The sequence below is a fragment of the Pagrus pagrus genome (assembly GCF_965226575.1).
Source record: "Pagrus pagrus genome assembly, chromosome: 11".
In the NCBI taxonomy this organism is placed as follows: domain Eukaryota; kingdom Metazoa; phylum Chordata; class Actinopteri; order Spariformes; family Sparidae; genus Pagrus; species Pagrus pagrus.
In genome coordinates this window covers 31,159,266-31,178,250 of record NC_140195.1, presented here as the reverse complement: position 1 = coordinate 31,178,250, position 18,985 = coordinate 31,159,266, and the positions used below count along the sequence as shown (strand labels likewise).

Genomic DNA, 18,985 nt, shown 5'->3' with positions numbered 1-18,985 from the left:
AATGAATAACTCACTGGTGATCCCCATCAGCGGTGGAGTTCGCTTATGTAATCAAAAACCTTTTTTAGAAGAATTTTAAGCACCATACAGCAAACAGTCTATGTAATGTTTGGTGTATCCTCAGGCTGGATTCCAGGTCCTTGGTTAACTGACAGGAAGTGCTGACTGAAAGACTGAATTTGGGGCCGAACGAAGTCTCGCGTTTGTGAGCTAACGTTAACAACACTCGCCTCGGCTTTGACAGATAACCTCAACCCATCTGAAACACGCACAGCGAATTACCAGAACTCTGTTAAACTGGGCAAAATGCCTTTCGGAACATATACAGTTTGTTGATTTAGGTCGTTGTTGATATCAGTCAACAAATGCCTCAGATTACCTAGCTACTTGTTGGCTAAATTATCCTAGTTAGCTTAGAAACTAAGCTAAATCGTTAGCTATTTAGCATTAGCCAGCTCTCTAACGTTGGCTAAATAGCAACGCTACTAACAGGTTGTGTAGGTGACAGCTCGGCTGCCTTTAATTCCGGACAACCAAACTGAGAAAGAATAAAAGGGTAAGAGAAGTTTTGTACGTTGGTGGTGTACTTAATACTGATTTGATCCTGTCTCAGTGTGAGGAAGGAAACAACATCGTTGTAAAGTTAACTGTAGTAAATATGAATTGATCAGTCGCTTTTGACTGTGTCAGCGTTTGGAAATGACGAATAGTGGTTTTACTTCTCCTTATGCTGTAAACAAATATACAAAACAAGCTATATGTGTCTCAGTTGATCTCTTTGCCTCATGGTAATTCGGATGACGTAATGTTTTCACCCTGTTCACCGACACCTGAATGTACTGTAGGTAAGAAGGACTGACACTTCCCCATTTACACTAAACACAGAAAAGCTATCAGCAGGCCAGATGGCCTTCTGAGACATGGAATGGAAAAGCATTTTGACGAGAGATTGAACTGAAAGTGAAAGTCGCTACCCCAGGCCGCCTAACGGGGATGATGCGTGGTATGCCATGTGTCGGTATATGATGACTGCGCGTCAGGGTGATGTTAGGTGTAGCAGAAATAAGATTGCGGTCAGGTTAAGCATCTCTGACAACGTTCAAGTTAAGGTCAAGGGAATCGCACAGGGAAACAGACTTCATCACTACATTGTTATGCGTGCAGTGGTGTTGTGTATTGATATGGTTGATGTGTGTATGTATATGTAATTATCTTTACGTTTTTCTATAGGGATGGTGCAGCCCCAACCTGATGGCCCAATGCAGTGGGACATGACAGGAGAGGAGAGTGCAGGGGCCCTCAGGGTTCCACCAGAGTTGGCTGCCAATGAAGTAGTAACCAGGTTGCTGGGCGACAACCAGCAGCTTAGAGGTAGGATGTATTCCAACAAAAGTACGGTATATCTCTGTATTTGATGCTAGAGTGCATTTCTAACAGAATGCTGGTACATAGTACAGAATATGTTCGAGATGTTGACACAATTAATGATGATTTCAAAGGGAAATTTAAAGAAGTTACTGTTAGTAAGATGTATATTTGGGCAAATATAACAGTAAAAGCTTTTATAGTTCCTAATATTAACTTACAACAGTCAGGAAATTAGGTCCTGTGACAGTAAAACACTCTCTAAATGGTATTTCTATGTTGTATTTGCACCTTTTATACAAAGCAATTTTCAGTTTACCTCTCATTCACACACACTCGTACCAATAGCAGCAAGCTCCCATGCACGGCTGGCCATCTGCATCAATTGGGGTTCAGCATTTTGCTCAAGGTCACTGAGCTATGTGGATACCAGAAGATATCCAGAAGGCGTGGATGAATGGAGAGGTGAGGGCTCTTTTCAGAGCTGAAAAAGCTGTATTTCAGTCAGGTGACAAGGAAGCACAGATCAGGACTGAAAGCTGGCATCAAGGAGGAAAGAGGAGACATCAGCAGAGACTGGAAAGGGACCTCAACATGCATATATTTTGCCCAGCAGTATATTTGTTGCTTAAGTAGTTTTACTCATGGAAAGACGTGTATCTGAGTTCTGAAAAAGGGTTTTGTTTGTTTGTTTGTAGAACTGCTTCAGCTCAGTTATGGGGCTTTACTCAAATGAGGGGTCAAACTCAAAACTCACACAAATATGGTGGAAGCTGTTATTGAGCAAAAACAATTACTATAAAAGGCACTGGACAATGAGTGAGTGTCCATTGTGGCCATTTAAAATAGTCATGGTCAACCGACATAAGCTGACTGAGCAGGAGCGCTACCTGCCTGCCTGAGGTGGTGCAACAGTGTGAGCCAGAATATCAATGGACAGAAAAACTGATCTGGTGTTTGTCAATGGAACAGTCACGGGTCAGCCATACCTGACTTTATGTTCATGGATGACAGCGCAACCCCACATGGTGCTCATGTGGTCACCACACACCATGTGGTGTCCCTCACACGGAATAGCCAGCCATGTCGCCCAACCTGAACCCCATAGACCATCTCTGGGACCAGTTGAAGCATTGCATGTATGCCCCTGACCCTCCACCACATGACCTCCAGGAAGTCAGAGTTGCTGTTGTTGCAGAATGGAGCATCATACCGCAGAACAATTTTCAAAGTCTAGTGAGGAGTGTGAGCCAAAGATGTCAGGCTGTCATCGATGCACATGGTGGGAATACCCGTTTTTGACTTTGTGCTAATTATCAAGTGTGGGGTATGTGTCCAGAGTTGGATACTGGATATGCAATAAAAGTCAAATGAAATATGTTCATATCTGTGATGTATCAATCTGCTACCTCGTCTTTGAACGTCACCTTTCTGCCCTCCAGAGGCCTTGCGGCGGAGCAACCTAGCCTTGCGTCAGCGCTGTGAGGAGATGGAGGGATGGCAGCGCAGGACAAGAGAGGAAAGAGAATTTCTCAGCTGCCGTTTCCAGGAGGCCAGGGCCCTGGTGGAGAGGCTGGCCCAGGAGAACCACTCTTTACAGGGCTTGGTGAGCGGACCAGCCTCCTCTTCCAACCACTGCTGCAGCTCCAGCCAGACTGAAGACCTGCAGGGGCGCACAGCGAGGAACGGACCGCTGGATGGACCACAGGCTGGACCACAGGTTGGCTAGTTGATATTCACACTCCTCATCTCGACACATTGTCAGGTGTTTTTACCTTTACATTAGTTAGTTACATTAGTTCCGACATTAAAGGGGGGTTAGCGTGTCCGGAGAAAGATGGTTATTCGTTGAGTGTCATTCGCAGGTTGTCTGGGAATGACACTCAATAATAAATTATAGTGTCTCCAACCAAGCCACTAACCCAAAACATCAGTATTTGACAACCTGGGAATGAGACTGAACAATCAACATCTTTTTCCAGAATCACCCAGCTTTAAATAGCTTCCACTGTTATATTTTATTATCTTTAGCTGGTATACTGTGTGTGTGTGTGTGTGTGTGTGTGTGTGTGTGTGTGTGTGTGTGTGTGTGTTTTCAATATATACTTTCATTAGCTGTGTGGCCTTATTCCATGTTTCTATTGCTGCTGTAATAGTTACAGTAACGTTGCCACATTTTGAAGGACATATGTACTGTGTGGTGATGTGCAAATGTAGCTCATAAGCTAGTCATATTTTAATATAACCTATGGACAGAAATTAGCCTCACTGCTAGTGATTAACATCGGGGCCACAGGATCCATCGCCATTTCAGCCAGTGTGCCACCAGGCCTTTGAGCACTGAGCAGAGCGTCTCTCTCGAGATTCTTTTCCCTGCTAACTATTTTTACGTGCCAGGGCTGAGGAAGAGATTGAAGTGGGAAGAGAAGGAAAAAAGCAAGAGAGGAAGGGAGACAGATATGGTTTTCCTGCTACTACATCTTTTCTTCTACATCCTCTTTTCAGTTACGGTATTACACAAAAACTACAGAACAGATTTCCATGAAACTTGGATGAAGAATGGTCCCAGCCCAGAATAGAGTCCATTAAGTTTTGGTGTGGATCTGGAAAGAGGGACAGATCTTTTTTCTCACTTCTCAGGGAATAATGCAATGGATGCATCTTGACAGAAAACAATGAGTGTATTTATGTGGCCAGTATCTATGAGTGAGTAAAATTTGATGTGGATTCAAGATCTGGTGAGTTTAAATTATGGTGAAGCATGGGTGGTTTAAATTTTTCGAATGATAAAGGGCTATCAAGTTCGTTATGGTTTAGGCTTGACTGAATTGAAGGGACCTGTTGGATCTTGGTGGAGGTAAGTGCTCTGCTGACAGTCACTGTAGTTTACACTCTTCAGAAAAGGTATAAAATAGTGATTTTATCACTACTTAAATAAATGCTGCATGTTATCCAACAGTTTTTGTCAAGCTCCTGCACTATTGAGCTTATTGATGTTGTGTGATCAGGACATCTGAAAAAAATCCTAAATACAGGTTAGTGACGGCAGAGGAGAATGACATTGGCTATACTGATATTAGGAATGCAAATTTTAAACAATTTCTTTAATTAATAGTCAGCTGCCTTATCTGGTCTGGGTTAATTATTACTGATATATTAGGCGTGTCAGATGTTTGTCTATTAGAAAGCTGTTTTAACCACTGACTTGATCAATATTTGAAGAAAATTCAGAGTAGGCTACATCAGGAGTTAACAGATAAAGTAAACAAGTTACCAAACTCATAAACTAAATAACATAATAATTGAGGAGCTTCTGTCTGTCACTATTCAACAACTGGCCCAACAAAAGCCAACCCATATTGAGGCTACTAAATGGCTAAAATGTAATCATATCCATTTGTATAGAATATCTTTTTGTATTTTTTGTATTACAAATTACTTGAATTTGAATTCAATACATTTTTCATACCAGAATGTTGTATTTTATTGTGATATATTTGATAAGCAAGTATTTGCGATTTTGAGGAGATGTATTTGTGGTTAAAATAATTTTAATTGGTTAAAGTCTTAACAGTGATGATTCAATTAATCATTATCATCCTGAATTGACATTTAAAATGAGTGATCACAAAGAAAGGTGGTTTCAGCCACAAAGCAATTGTTATGCAAACATACTTTTATTGTGTTTGTAAAACATGCGAGATGTGGCAAGAGGACTCTAAACTAATAGAATTGCAGAGCTGAAGAGTAGATGCGTGCTCCGCTTCTAAAACGTTTCCACCGGACATTGGAAACACTTCCTTCTGTTGTGTCTTTCAGACTTTAGATCAACGGGAGAGGAAGAGAGTTGAAGAGACAGATCAACACACACAGACCACGCCACCTCGCAGCTTGGTAAGATGAATTAAGCTGTTCACCCTGGATGTGTTTTGATTTCAGTTGATGTATTTGTTAAGTTTTCATCTAACTGGTGTGTTTGTGTTTAGGAATATGCAAGTGTGCATAGCTCGTTGAGTAGTGCCCCTTCTCCCCCCACCTCAATTTCATGGGTATGGGGGGAGATAATGGGCAGGGAGACTGGCCAGGTGAGCCTGCTCACAGCATCGTGCTTTCCAACAATCAGAATGCTGACACTTACTCTCTGGTCGTCACTCTTCTAGTTTATTGCTTTGCCTCACCCTGTCTTTCATTGAATTGAGGTAGTGGTTGGAAATCCTGACTTTCTGCTCTGAGAAATGATATGAGATGGCCTGTGATAAAGGAACTCTGAACAAAATCTGAGACTAATCACCTTCAAATACCTGCTCTAATAATAAAATTGGCACTAGCTATGTTGGGGCAGGGCAGTATAATTCTAGATGTTGTCCATGTTGTTTTTTCATATACTTCCAGGCAGGAACGCTGGCTTGAATGGTAGTTGGACACCAGGAATTTCTGTGCATCTTACTTTGAATGGAGCACAGCATTGACACACACCTCTACTCCACCACTTTATCCCTCTGTCTCCTTTTGTAAACCTCAGTTTCTGTTCTCTTACATCTTGGTGTCTTTCTACTTTTTGCTTGGTGTTGGTCCCCCAGCCCAGGGTGAATGTGCTCCATCTTTATCCATATCCCTCCTGTCATCACTTCTGCCTGCATCCATGCATCCCTGCTTCTTTCACTGTTATGTCTCTCTCCACAGCCTGTGGAAGGTCCAAACGAGTTCCTCCAGTTGCTGAAGAGCCACAAAGAAAAACTGGAGGAAGGGATGAGAGAGCTTAGGAGGAAGAATGAAGAGCTGGAGAGGGAGAGGGAGAGGGAGAGGGACGAAGGAGAGAAGGAGAGAGAGCGAATGCGGCGCTGCATTGACCAGCTACGGGCCAAACTGGCCCAGGCACAGGTAACACTGAAGCAAACACAAACAAATTGTACCCTAGGATTCAATACTGTAATGTCGTACCACAGATGGGCAGGATACATGTAACAAAGTAACAGTAATGACAACAGACAACTTGTGCCTGATTGCTTTTATGAATTATATAAATATGATATTATGATATATAATTAGATATATGAATTTCCTTCATGCCAAAGAGAAAATTAAAAACCCAAGAAAACTAATGAATACATTCTCTTAAATCACACATGTAAGAGCACCTTAAGAATTAATAAACAATTACAATAACAACAATAAAAATAAGCCATATTTCAACTTCAATTTTAGTTTATTTAAAGTACACATGTAAAATTTACATGTAAAGATACACATTCATAAGCACTCACACACACAAGTACCCAGGTAATAGTGTTTAAACAGGGCTCATACAGTGTATCCTTAAAGGTGTTAATTGTAAGAAAAGTTGATTTTTGAGTCTCATTCCCAACTTGTCAGATAATGATTTCTTAGAGATAGCACAGATAGCACCTTTAACCGGATTGACAAAGAGGAGAAGAGTCAGTGATTTGGGTTCCCAGCTGGTGAAGTCAGGCGAGATCATCATCATGAAAACACTTTTGAAAGAAGTTACCAAGTGCTTTACATGGTTGAAGCCAATTACATTATTTCAGGACTGTAATAAAGTAAATACAATCAGACAATTGAAAATGCTAAAATGAATTACCCAGCAACAGTAAAAGATAAAAACAGTAGTATAGCACAACACAATCAAACTAGACAAAATCAATGCACCCTTAGGTCTGGCTCTGGTAAATGTCTGTTATATTAGACTAATTAACTGTGTAATGAATTTGAAATCAACACAAGCATATTTTCCCTAATATGTTTGCTAGATAACATTTTAAATTATTATCAAGAAATATTAAATTGGATTAAAAAAAATATTTTAGAGAACTAATCAACTGACTCCTATTGCTTGTCATGGCTATTGTTTCCCTCTGTTACATATTGTGTGTCACTTATAGATGAGAGTAGAGCTGGACATCACTTTGTGAATCAAATCGTGTTGATTCCATTTCACAATGTTAGCATTCGTGTTGTCAGAATACTGGAACTTCTAACTTTGATAGAATACCGTGAAAAATAGCAATACTCAATACCATGTACCACAGGGAAATATTGATGCAACACTGAGGTCATACAATTTAGCATTTTTATTAAAAGATAAATATAACCATGCTAGTGTGCTGTGTGGTGAAGACAACTGCTTCTCAGGTAAAAGAGCGAGAAAGTGCAGCTGGTGAAGGTGTATCAATAATGTGGAAAATGAGTATTGAAACAGTTTCAAATATTCAGAAACAACATGTATAGATATTTTGATATTTCTGACAACACAAATTCAAATTGATTTCATTATGAAATAGATGCTCACAGAATTGGTGTTGTACAGGGAACCCTCTTACCTGATGCATTATTAAAAATAGTATTGTTTATATTGAGATTGACCCAAAAGCAGTTACATTAATGTACCTTTTCTTTAACATGACCAGCACACTACAACGCAAATACATACACTCAAATGTAGTATAAACACAAATTCCTTTGGTTCTTTGTGCAAAGAGATCTGGCTACTTGAGACACTAATTGCCTCGGTTAATTCATGGAGGGAGCTGCTCCACTGAAAGGCATCACCAAGTCTAAAGGCAGATGTCTGGGGGCATTTCAAAAATTACAGGATCCATCTTTGGACTTTAGGAACTGATCATTCAAAAGAAGATTGTTTTGAATCGGAAAATATATTTTTTCTTTTCAACCCACCCCCGAGATAAGACATTCAGTTGCTTGTTAATGACTTCTCTGTGTACAATAGAAATGTTATGGATATAGATGAAAAACAAGAATAGGCTGCCTTATCTGTGATCTAAAAGACTCATTTGAATGTTTTTACAGTCAAGCAATGTTACTGAGGAGGTTGTTCAGCATCGCTCTGAGGCACAGCACTCGTCTGACTGGTATGACACATTTTCCCTCCTCATACACTATACTTCAGTGCATTGTTTGAAACTAACCGCACTAAACTTTCTGACTAGATTTTCTGTGTCGAGCCAGCTGTTTGTTGTTTGTTTAGTTAATCTTAACTACACTGTGTGTCAGCAGACAGTTCTCCTCTCTGGTATGAGGACACTAATGTTTCTTCTGCTTAATAAAAGCCTGACTTTTTCAGATGTCTTCCTCCCTCTCTTTCTGTTCCCTTTTCCAGCTCTAGCCTGGCTAAACTCACAGAGCAGCTTCAGGCCACACAGGGCAGGTGAGCCCACAGCTCTGTGTGGCTTTCTCTTTCTCACTGTTTGCAGACCTTCTCTCTACAACTCTGTCACTGCTGCTACCTGCCTGTTTTCTATGTTTCAACACATTTTGTTTGCTGCATGTTTGTTTTTCATCTTTTGTTTCCTGGTGGATAAGGCATAATTTAGTTTTCCATCCATTTTCTTTTGTTGTATGTTGTATGATATACAGTACATGACTCAACACCAAGATGTAATATAACAATTAAAAAGTGGTGACACCTCATACTTCTGTTGACAGTTCTACTAAAGTAAAGTAAAGTAAAGTATACGCTCACCTAAAAAGTAAAATTCAGTCATTATCTCCTTCCTCCATTCTAATGGAGGTAGTCCACAAAACGTCTCTGGAGATGGACTAGTCCCCATCTACTCCAGTTGTTTAGGAGAACGCTGCAATGCTGTTTTGTTGTGAAGCTCCAGAAATGAATGTTTTCGCACGAGGGTGAGGAGATGATGACTGAATTTTCGTTGTTGGGTGAACTTATCTTTCAGCTTAACATTAACGTTAGCATCATGAACTGACAGGGCGAGCTGCTTCATAGATGTTCATTCAAAGCTTTTAAGCTTCCTAACTTGAAAAACAACAATGACAGGATGTGCTTAAAAGTTGAAAATGGTGACAACTCTGTTCGCCAGCTGTCTTTAACTTTCCGCTTGCCCACTATTAAGATACCAAGTGGTGTTCCTAGCAAACTCAGAATAACTTTATTATTTTATTATGTGGTGCCTTTTAAGCTATGCTGCCAGAAGGTAATTGTTAAGTACAGTTTTGAGGTACTTCACTTGAGTATGTCCAATTTATGCTTTAAACTAACTTAAAGTACTCTACTGTACTTCAGAGATAAATATTGCACAGTTTACACCCCTACATTTGACAGCTTTAGTTATTATTCAATTTTAACATTAAGATCTACATACTATATGATAGCTTGTAATGCCTTGTTATTGGTAAAACTATAGAAAAAGAAAGTGCAGCACTAAAAATTAGCTGGAGCTTGAAAAAGTACAACATTAAAATGCAGCTTCCATGTCGCATCAGTAATATTGATCCTACAACAGTGATATAAGACTGACCGGGTCCATTTTACGCCCAGCACAAGGGGGGCACAGTGCAGCACTAAGTGTCATTGCTAGGTTCAGACCAACGCAGTTGTCATTTTCATGATATCTTGATCTTTTTCTCATATGCAGTCAAACAGAATTGTTGATGGGACAGATGATTGTGAAACAGCGGACCAGATCCCTGTCCCTCACTGAAAACAAGAAGTACTTTAATTTAATATGTGTCAGGCCAGTATACAGTATACCCACGGAACAAGGTCATATAGATTATTATCATCCAGTCAGAACCCGTTTTCCAACAAGCATATCAAAAAGAAATTGAGACATCAATGGCTTATAATCTTTACGATTTGACAGTCTGAACCTGAGCTGTTCAACAGAGGATTTAAAAGTGATTCAGCAATTTCAAATACTGTATGTTCAATCACAGTGTATATATTTAAATTTAGATTAAAATGTATGCCATTTTACTTATGTCATACAAATGTCATCTTAAAACCCACTTTAGTGATAGATCTGTTGTGTGTGTAGGTATCGTGAGTTGGAGGAGAAGCTTGATTACCTGCAGAAGAGTTCAGCTCAGCGGGACAGAACTGAAGCTCTCCTCAAACAGAAGGACAAGGACTGTGCTCAGGTATGAACTATGAACATATGGCCATAGATCTAAATTTTCAAGTCTGAACTTTGAAAGATTGTTTTTAATGCTAGTGCACCAACTCCTGGAACAAAATACAGTGCCTAATTAAAATCAGTACCTTTTGGCCATTTCAGAAATTTGATCGTAAACCTCCCAACTTCTAGTTGTAACTGTTTTAAATAACTGTATGTTATAAACAATCAATTATTTTAAAAGTGACTATTTTACATAACTGTATTTTTATTTTGCTTTCAATTATTTTATTAGGGATGCATGATATATATTGGTTGGTTCCTGATATTGGAAAATTTATATTGTCTGCTTTTTATTGGTATTGCTGAAATTCTAGCCGATAAAGAGATCTAGTAATATGAAGCCAATAGTAATAATAGAAAAGTGCAGCATTTACAAACTCTGAAACAGTAGGTGGCTGTTTGTACCTTGAAACTGCTGCAACTGCTCCACCTGGGTAGAGCCACGCAGTGTAAACTAAAGAGCCAAATATGTCGCAGCCGGTGTGGATGGGTTTCTGGTGGATTGGGTTTTCTTTTTTCTTTTTTTTTCAGATTCAGAGAACAGCAAAAGTACAACGTGTAACATACGTTGTGCATGGTTCTGAGAGAAGGGGAAGGTTTGAGTGTTACCACAAAAATCTAGAGCTGTGGAATATTAAATCGTCTTTGATCACTACAACAGAACCTTTCTTACCCTCAGGTCAGGTGTGAATAAACCACAGCCTAGGAACTTCTTTATAAATACAAAAATGTGAAATTAGCAGTAATCTGTATCGGCCATCTGAAGCCGGTAATTATCAGTTTGCGATATTGGCTGAAAAAATCCATATCATGCATCCGTATTTTTTACAGCCGCGAGGTTTAAGGGCGTTTTTGTTACTGAATGTTATTTTACGTTATTACATTTTTGTCATGTTTCTGGACATTAAACAATATTTTTTTATTGGCTTTTTACTAGCAAACAGCTTTTAGTCTGACTGTGTTTCCCCTTTTTATTGTTTTTCCTTTTCTTTGTTTTGTCTGACTCTGTCATTGTAAATGAGGGTCACCCCTCAATGATCACTGGAGTATAAACAAAAGTTGAATAATTCATTGACTGAAGTAACAAAGTTACAGATGGTAGCGCTGTAGAAAGCAGCCTTATAATATCAACTGTATTTCCAAAACCTTAAAACTTTTTGTATCTTTTCAGCTGGCTAAGGACTGCGAGGCTCTGAAAGCTCAAGCAACTTCCCTATTAGGAGAACTGAATGAGAGACAGAGCTGCCTGGAAAAAAGTGAGCATGAACGCAAAATGTTGGAAGAAAAGTAAGTCCTGTCAGCATTACAATATAATGTATTTAGATGGTGTGCAAGTGTGCTGATTTGTTTCTTTCTGTTATTCTTGTGGCCAGGCTATGCAGTAAGATGAAGGCCCTGCAGGGGGCAGAGCGTGAGCTGGAGCAGCAGAGGAAGCAGCATAATGTGGCCAAGGACAAGCTGCTGCTGCAGACCCAGAGCCTGGAGCAGGCTCTGAAGACAGAGAGACATGTAGCCACTGAGGAGAAGTGGGTCCAACACATACACACACACACATACTAACACACACATAGCAGTGTCCCATCTGGTTATAAAAAAATCTGCATTATTATGAAATTTAGAAAGATTTATTCCAGAGATTTCTTTTACATGGATTTTTTTTTTTAAATTCACATTGTGTTATATTGTAATATTCATACAACCAAGATCCTGTTTTCACATAATGGTTCCTTCTAGCAGAAAAGTGCTGGCAGTGAGGTTGGGAGCTCTGGGTTGAAGAACTTGTGCGATGAGGGAAAAAAAACGCTACATGTTGGGTTTGATTGACGTTAGCTAAAGCTATGGTAACAGAGGGATGACTACACAGCTAATAATAAGCTTAAAACGAGTGTGATCGAGTACAGCACTCACCAGTAGGGATGCACTGATACCATTTTTTTCAAACCGAGTACGAGTACAGGTATTTTCATTTGTGTACTTGCCGATACCAAGTACCGATACTGATATTTCTACCACAAAAATAACTATTAGGTTACAGATGCACTGAATTGGAAGACAGGATTTATTTTCTTCTCTGCTTGTTACAACAAATGATAATAGATTAAATAAAAATAAATATAAATAATCATCATGTCCTGTGTCAACAAAAGCCTCCACATTGGCACTGTCTTCACATTTGACAAAATGAAATTTGACAAATTAAACAATGAAACTTATTACACAGTTAACGCAGTCAACTTAATAGCCCTATTAAAGTATTGTCTCCAAATTTGTGTCAAACTAAATATAAATTGAACTAGTCACACAGACACGCACAGTCACACAGAGACACACACACACACACACACACACACACACACACACCTGGGATCGAATAGCATTGCAATGCTGTAGAGTGGAAAATCAGAAAATCGCTCAGTCTCCTTTGTAGAAATCTGTGCAGCACAGTGACTGCTGGAATGACGTCTGCGGCCATGGCATCTGAAGAGCTAACCTGTCATGTTGACTCCTCGAAAGGACCCAGAACAGTTAGCGTCTTCTCCAGCAGTGTCCACTGGTGAGCCGCGAGAGTATCACGGAGTCCATATTCTTAGCGAACTCCGTATACTGAGCTTTATGATGCGTCTTCAGATGTTTTATCAAATTACTGGTGTTAAAAGACGTATTCTCCTTTCCTCCCCTCAACACCTTAGCAGCACATAGCTTGCAATCTGCCTTGCTTCTGTCGTCATCCCTTACCTTGAAATAGGTCCACACTGCTGACATGACGCTTGCTTTCCTATGTCGCCAGTTCAACTTTCTCCATGCTGATTCCGGTTCGCTCAACCCTAGACACTGACAAGCCACCCTCTGATCGCGGTTTTCAGTTTCACCAATAAACTGGTATCGGTTTGTGGTATCAGTGAAAGAGCAGCCGCACAAAAAAGCCGGGTCACTTTGAAAAGAGATGTGTTGCCACAGACGCTTTTCCTCGTTGGGAAGAATTGCAAAAAAGATGCTGGCGGTTAGAAAAAAACATTATGTGGATACATATGCATAGACATATCTGTATCAATATTAGCACTGTATTTTCACACCAACTTTATTCGTACCTGTATTGTATTTTAATTCTCCTTGCAGTTTCTTCCTTTTTCTTTCTACTTTAGATTTTTTAAAAGCCTCCTGTGGACAGGTGTTGTAAATTAGCATGGTTGATTGCGTACAGAACCTCCTGTGCGAATAAGATATTTACTTTAAATTAAATTAAATTTAAATTTAAGTAACATTTATTAAACAATAATATTACAATATTACATTACATTACAATACATTAATAATATTTTATGAACTCATCTTCTCATCAAGATTAACAAAATCATTTTTCGTGCAGTCAGTGATGGGGTAATTATTGCTAGGATCTGTTCAGAATTCTTTAATCAACTGAGATTTGGTAAACTGTACTGTATGGTAAAATTCTGTTTCCCATTTTTCCTCATAGAAAGAAACTGACACAACTGCAGCATGCCTACACATGTCTGTTTAGAGACTATGATTCTAAACTGAAGACTGAGGTAAAAGCACATCCAACCATCTTTTTAGTTGTGCTATTTAGCTTATTGGTTCATATCGAAATATTCATCAGTGTGTCTTTGTCTCCCAGGGAGGAGATCTGTGCAGCAGACTAGAGGAGGCAGAAAGAGCACTGGCACTGAAGCAGGACCTGATAGATAAACTGAAGGAGGAGGTGGAGCAACAGAAAGGTTCACTAGAGACTGTTCCTGTCCTCACTGCACAGGTAGTCACACAACAGTTTGATTAGATGTTCTTTATTGTCCACAAAATAATTCATTTTGCTCAGGTGAGCAAAATACAAATAGACACAACAATAGATGACCATAAATATATGAGAGAAATATAACTGTATAAAACATCATTCTAAAAGGGATGGTTACGTGTGTGTGTGTGTGTGTGTGTGTGTGTGTGTGTGTGTGTGTGTGTGTGTATGGCGGTAGAATCGTGTCATAATGCGTGCGCACCTATCAACTGAACGTGTCACACGCGCGTGCTTTGACGCCTGTGCAGCAAGCAGCGCCTGACGTGTAATGTAGTTTCCCCATTGACTTATAATGGTCCCCCGTTCACACGCACGTTCACGCGTATGACTGCTGCACGCCGGTAATCACACGACGCGTAGTGACTACGTGTAACATTCATGCGTTTTTATGCGAACGCACGCATTAACGCTCGCATGAAGATAATTGAACATTTTTGTCACACGCTCACATGTAGGCGGAAATGACGTGCGCAAACTATGTCACGCGTAACAAGATGCTGCGTGCGTATGAAGCAGCGTGCGCACGTCTGTCTGTCACTGTTTGACAAATGTTGTCACGCGTTCACACACGCGTGCGGTCGCAGTTTCTGATGTGCGACCGGAAGTTGATCTGCACCGTGCGCAACACACCGCGTACTTAGACGCCTCGCGTAGTTGGCCTTTTCATTTTATTGAAGTGTTGTCAACCAGGGGAGGCAGCAGTGAGCCACACACTGCTGCCAGAATTATAAAAGAAGAATGAGAAGGAGGAGAAGTATTTTTTTTGTAAAAGCCTGTATGTCTGTATCTCGTATTGGATCGATGGCTCCATCTACTGGATGAACATGGAACACAGAACAACTACGCGAGGCGTCTAAGTACGCGGTGTGTTGCGCACGGTGCAGATCAACTTCCGGTCGCACATCAGAAACTGCGACCGCACGCGTGTGTGAACGCATGACAACATTTGTCAAACAGTGACAGACAGACGCACGCACGCACGCATAACAAAATTCTCATGCGTGCACACACCCGTTGCTGCGCATCTCTGGTTGTTTTGACATTGATATACCTTCATAGTGTGTGTGTATGTGTGTGTGTGGGTGTGTGTGTGTGTGTGTGTGTGTGTGTGTGTGTGTGTGTGTGTGTGAACATGATTGAGTGAGTGAGAGCCAAGTTGTATAGCACTTTTGAATAAAATGCTACATAAAATGTAGCCATTGAATATACCCTACTCTGGTAGGGTATCTTCTGTTCCTAAAATCAGGGTAGGCCTTCCTTTTGGGGGCCCAAAGCACAATTTAGAATGTTATAAGCAGTGTACGCTATATTGCATTAAAGATAAGTACACATATACTGAACATCAAGTCAGTTAACTTTTCCATCCTCTGAGGCACGTTTAAGTTATACACAATCCAGCCTGGAATGAAGGCAAATTGAAACAACAGAATGGTTGTTGTTGAATGAAGTCGTATCTCTTTGTGTCTGCTCAGGCTGAGATCTACAAGGGAGATTTCCTAGCAGAGCGAGAAGCGAGAGAGAAGCTGAACCAGAAGAAAGAGGAGCTGCAGGATCAGCTGACTCAGGCTCTGGCTGAGATTGACAGGCTCAAACAAGAAGCCACATCACGGTAAAAAAAAAAAAAAAAAAAATTAAATGCCATTGCTGATGGAGGGGGCATGTCTCCAGAATGTGGGCGTGTGAACATTCATGCATTGGTCACATTGTCAATCTATCTTGCTGTGTGCTCCAATTGACTGATCAAATCCCTTTTCACATCGTTTCTTATCAAGGGTCACATAGTCCTTGTATGCTGAATTTCTCTCCCTGCCCTCAATCTCATTTGTTAATCAGATGCTGCATCAGCATCTTGAGTTGACATTAGCTGTACTGCAGCTGTCATCAAAGGCATGGCTGTTGGCACATCATCAAGATGGACACTTGTATCTGAAGTCAGAGCTGTATCTATGTTTGTCCCCTACCTGTCAATGAATTGTAAAAAAAAATATTAAAGCTTGATATAAACATGTTTCAGTGCACGTATGGAGCAAATGAAGCTGAGACACCTGGAAGACTTCCCAGCACGGGCCCCACACATTCCACCTCCACAAGGTACATTATCACAACACACGCACACAAACCCAAATGTTCAAAACCAGTTTTTTGAGCCTTTTCCCGCTTCAGTTACATGATATCTACTCTGCTATTCTGTAGGCCTCTCTAAGCTCTCAAGCTCTGCTTAATGATTTCTTTAATGATCAAGATGTTGGAGGGGTGAATCTACAGTGGCCTCATAATTTGCTTCTATCACTATTCAGCCGTCAACGATTGGAATGAAAAACGATTCTCAGTGCATCTCAATATATGGCATCTGCTAATCTACCAATTCTTGGCTGGTTAGCTGTGCTCGCTGTAACAGTTATTCTTTATGGCTGCAGACATTGGTTTTTAGTTTTTAGAAATTGTTGTGAGTCAGAAGTTACACACGGCTCTTTGTTTTTTTTTTTTAATCACTTGCTGCTGATTTCTGCCTCCCTACAACATATCTCCTAACATGAGTAACATTAGCCTAATGTTCGCCCACAATTCAAAGCATGAGAGCAATGTTGTGAAGTAACTTTACAACTTTATTATCCACCCAAGGCCGGACAATCAACACCCAACATAAGCTGCAATCTCTCAATTATGCTGAGTCTGCATTGATGCAGAATCTTCTATGTCCGCATCGCAATGCATCTTATAATATATAATATAATATAACATATATATATAATACTCATATGTTATCTATGTCTTCTTTAAAAGGACTTCACAGTTATTACTTTGGTTCTCTCCATGTCTCCTGTCAGCCATCTTGGTTGTTGTGGTTTTTAATTCTACTTACAACTGTTTGCCACTAGGTTGCCAATTATTATATTTGTTGAGTCCGTATTGTCATATTGTCAGTGGAAGGTGTGTGTGTGTGTGTGTGTGTGTGTGTGTGTGTGTGTGTGTGTGTGTCTTGTAAACAAAAAAGGGGGAAATGTATTGTTTGTGTAATTTTTAAAATGTTATTTTTTCAAGGTTTTTTTTCTGGTAGAAGTCATTTTAAAATGCTATTATTCTCTGTCAACCCTGGTGCAGCTTTCAACACAGCACCCCCTGCCACCTCGTTCCGCAATCAAGGTTTGGTACCAGTCGGTGATCAAGGGGCAGCCGGACCTGAGGAGCTGCCAGATTTATGTTGTCCTAAGTGCCAATACCAGGCTCCAGATATGGACACACTGCAGATACATGTCATGGACTGTATACAGTAACATGAGCATAGCTCAGCACACCATGACACCAACACCCCAAATATATATATATATATATATATATATATATATATATCACACATATATATACACATATACAGTGTAGTTACTTTTTTGACATCCAGATCAAGGCAAACCCTAGAAAAACATGTTTGGTAGTTGCACCTTACTCCCTCTGCCATGAAACCACACATACATTTACCTGAAAACATACCATTGATCATACCATTTTTAAAAAACTGAAAATGTTGAAATCAAGAAATCAAGTGGCAATCAGATGACTGTGAAGACAGCAAGATCAGCAGCACATTTTCCTAGAACTGCTCCACAGATTCACATTCTGCTGTAGCTTTTCCATTTTGCAACTCATTATTTTCTCGCCTGGTACCTGATCTTTTATTTCCCTTCTACCTTCCCCCATTCTTTACTCTGATTTGGGACACTGATGCTCATGTCCATCAGTATTTGTACATGATCCCTGATCTCTTCACCATTTTTTGTCCCTCTTCACTCAAGTGGTAAAGTGGCAACTGAAGAGGTAACTACGTACTGTGGGGCAAGTGTGTATACTTTACCTCATCCATGTTAAAAACATCAGTATTCATTGGGCCCAAGGTGCAAAAAGTGACAATTCAGAGTGGTACTTTCCTCCCAAAGGGGGAAACGTATGACAATGTTAATAACCTAGTGAGCTTTAAATAATAGAGATTATTCAAATATGATTTGGTCATAAATGTTGCTGTCTGCATTACCTCATAACATGTATTATGTATTAGAGATGGATTTACTCTTACTGAAAAAGTAGCCATTCTCTGTGTTCTGTGCCTGTGAACCTTTGACTGCACCACTGCTTTGTCCCTGATGCTAGCCTGACCTTTATCCCAGCATAGCCCTGTTGTGCCCCTTATTCTGTCTTATCTTTACCTGTGGCACCTAGCTATGTATCTATCTCTAAGCACATTGAGGGTCCCTCACAGTTTGTGTGATTATTGTCTGTAACCATAGATCATTTTGGTGCAAAAAATATTGTTTCAAACCATTGAAGATTTACAAAATAAACCAGTTATTCCTTAGCCCTTGTGTGTGTTGTCATGTGTGTACCCTTGGTGTACTTCGTTTATTGTATTTAAAGAAGGGACAATGCACATTAATAAACATGAGCACCAGAGTCTATCATGTAAATGTGCCAGATTTAGCCATACAGGCTAATTTTCAACTGCAGTTCCTGGCAGGTTGATGGCATTGAGAAAACAAATAAAAACACAACACCTAAGCACAAACAAGTCAAATTACACAAATTTCACGACGATGAAAGCTGTCCCTGGCAGGTTGATGGCATATGGAAAACGTAACACAGTCAAGAACAATTTATCACGTGGCATATAGGCACAGATAAAAGCACATCAGCACTTATGCATTTGAAGACGGACAAAAGTACCAAGCACATAAGCACAGACAAAATAGCATAAGTGCAGACAAAAGCACGTGGACATAAGAAGTTAGTAAAGACAGACAATCACTTTATCCCAGGTTATGACAGCATATTTGATTTTCTAATTTTCATACCGTGAAAACTT

General features: G+C 40.0%; 1 protein-coding gene across 4 annotated transcripts; it reads left to right on the top strand.

The window, feature by feature from the left end:
* Position 1: 1 nt before the first annotated feature.
* On the top strand, positions 2-18,481 carry ikbkg (inhibitor of nuclear factor kappa B kinase regulatory subunit gamma). 4 transcript variants are annotated; one of them, XM_084367592.1, is made up of 16 exons: positions 2-556; positions 1,231-1,371; positions 2,808-3,085; positions 5,185-5,259; positions 5,352-5,450; positions 6,049-6,246; positions 8,194-8,255; positions 8,504-8,551; positions 10,182-10,284; positions 11,494-11,609; positions 11,696-11,848; positions 13,798-13,870; positions 13,960-14,094; positions 15,606-15,742; positions 16,148-16,224; positions 17,236-18,481. In XM_084367592.1, exons 2-16 carry the CDS (start codon positions 1,233-1,235, stop codon positions 17,406-17,408), a joined length of 1,866 nt encoding a protein of 621 aa, XP_084223718.1. In that variant the 5' UTR covers positions 2-556; positions 1,231-1,232; the 3' UTR covers positions 17,409-18,481. The 4 variants fall into 4 exon arrangements, with proteins under 4 accessions (XP_084223718.1, XP_084223719.1, XP_084223720.1 ...); XM_084367593.1 differs by lacking the exon at positions 8,504-8,551 and having other exon boundaries at positions 5-556; XM_084367594.1 differs by lacking the exon at positions 5,352-5,450 and having other exon boundaries at positions 10-556.
* Positions 18,482-18,985: the final 504 nt, after the last annotated feature.

What these genes read in the sequence shown, in the direction of transcription:
- ikbkg (XM_084367592.1), top strand. Translation starts at nt 1,233, where the DNA reads ATGGTGCAGCCCCAACCTGATGGCCCAATGCAGTGGGACATGACAGGA. An exon ending in CGCAAAATGTTGGAAGAAAA is followed by an intron (nt 11,610 to 11,695) that starts GTAAGTCCTGTC and finishes TCTTGTGGCCAG; the next exon opens with GCTATGCAGTAAGATGAAGG. An exon ending in ACACATTCCACCTCCACAAG is followed by an intron (nt 16,225 to 17,235) that starts GTACATTATCAC and finishes ACCCTGGTGCAG; the next exon opens with CTTTCAACACAGCACCCCCT.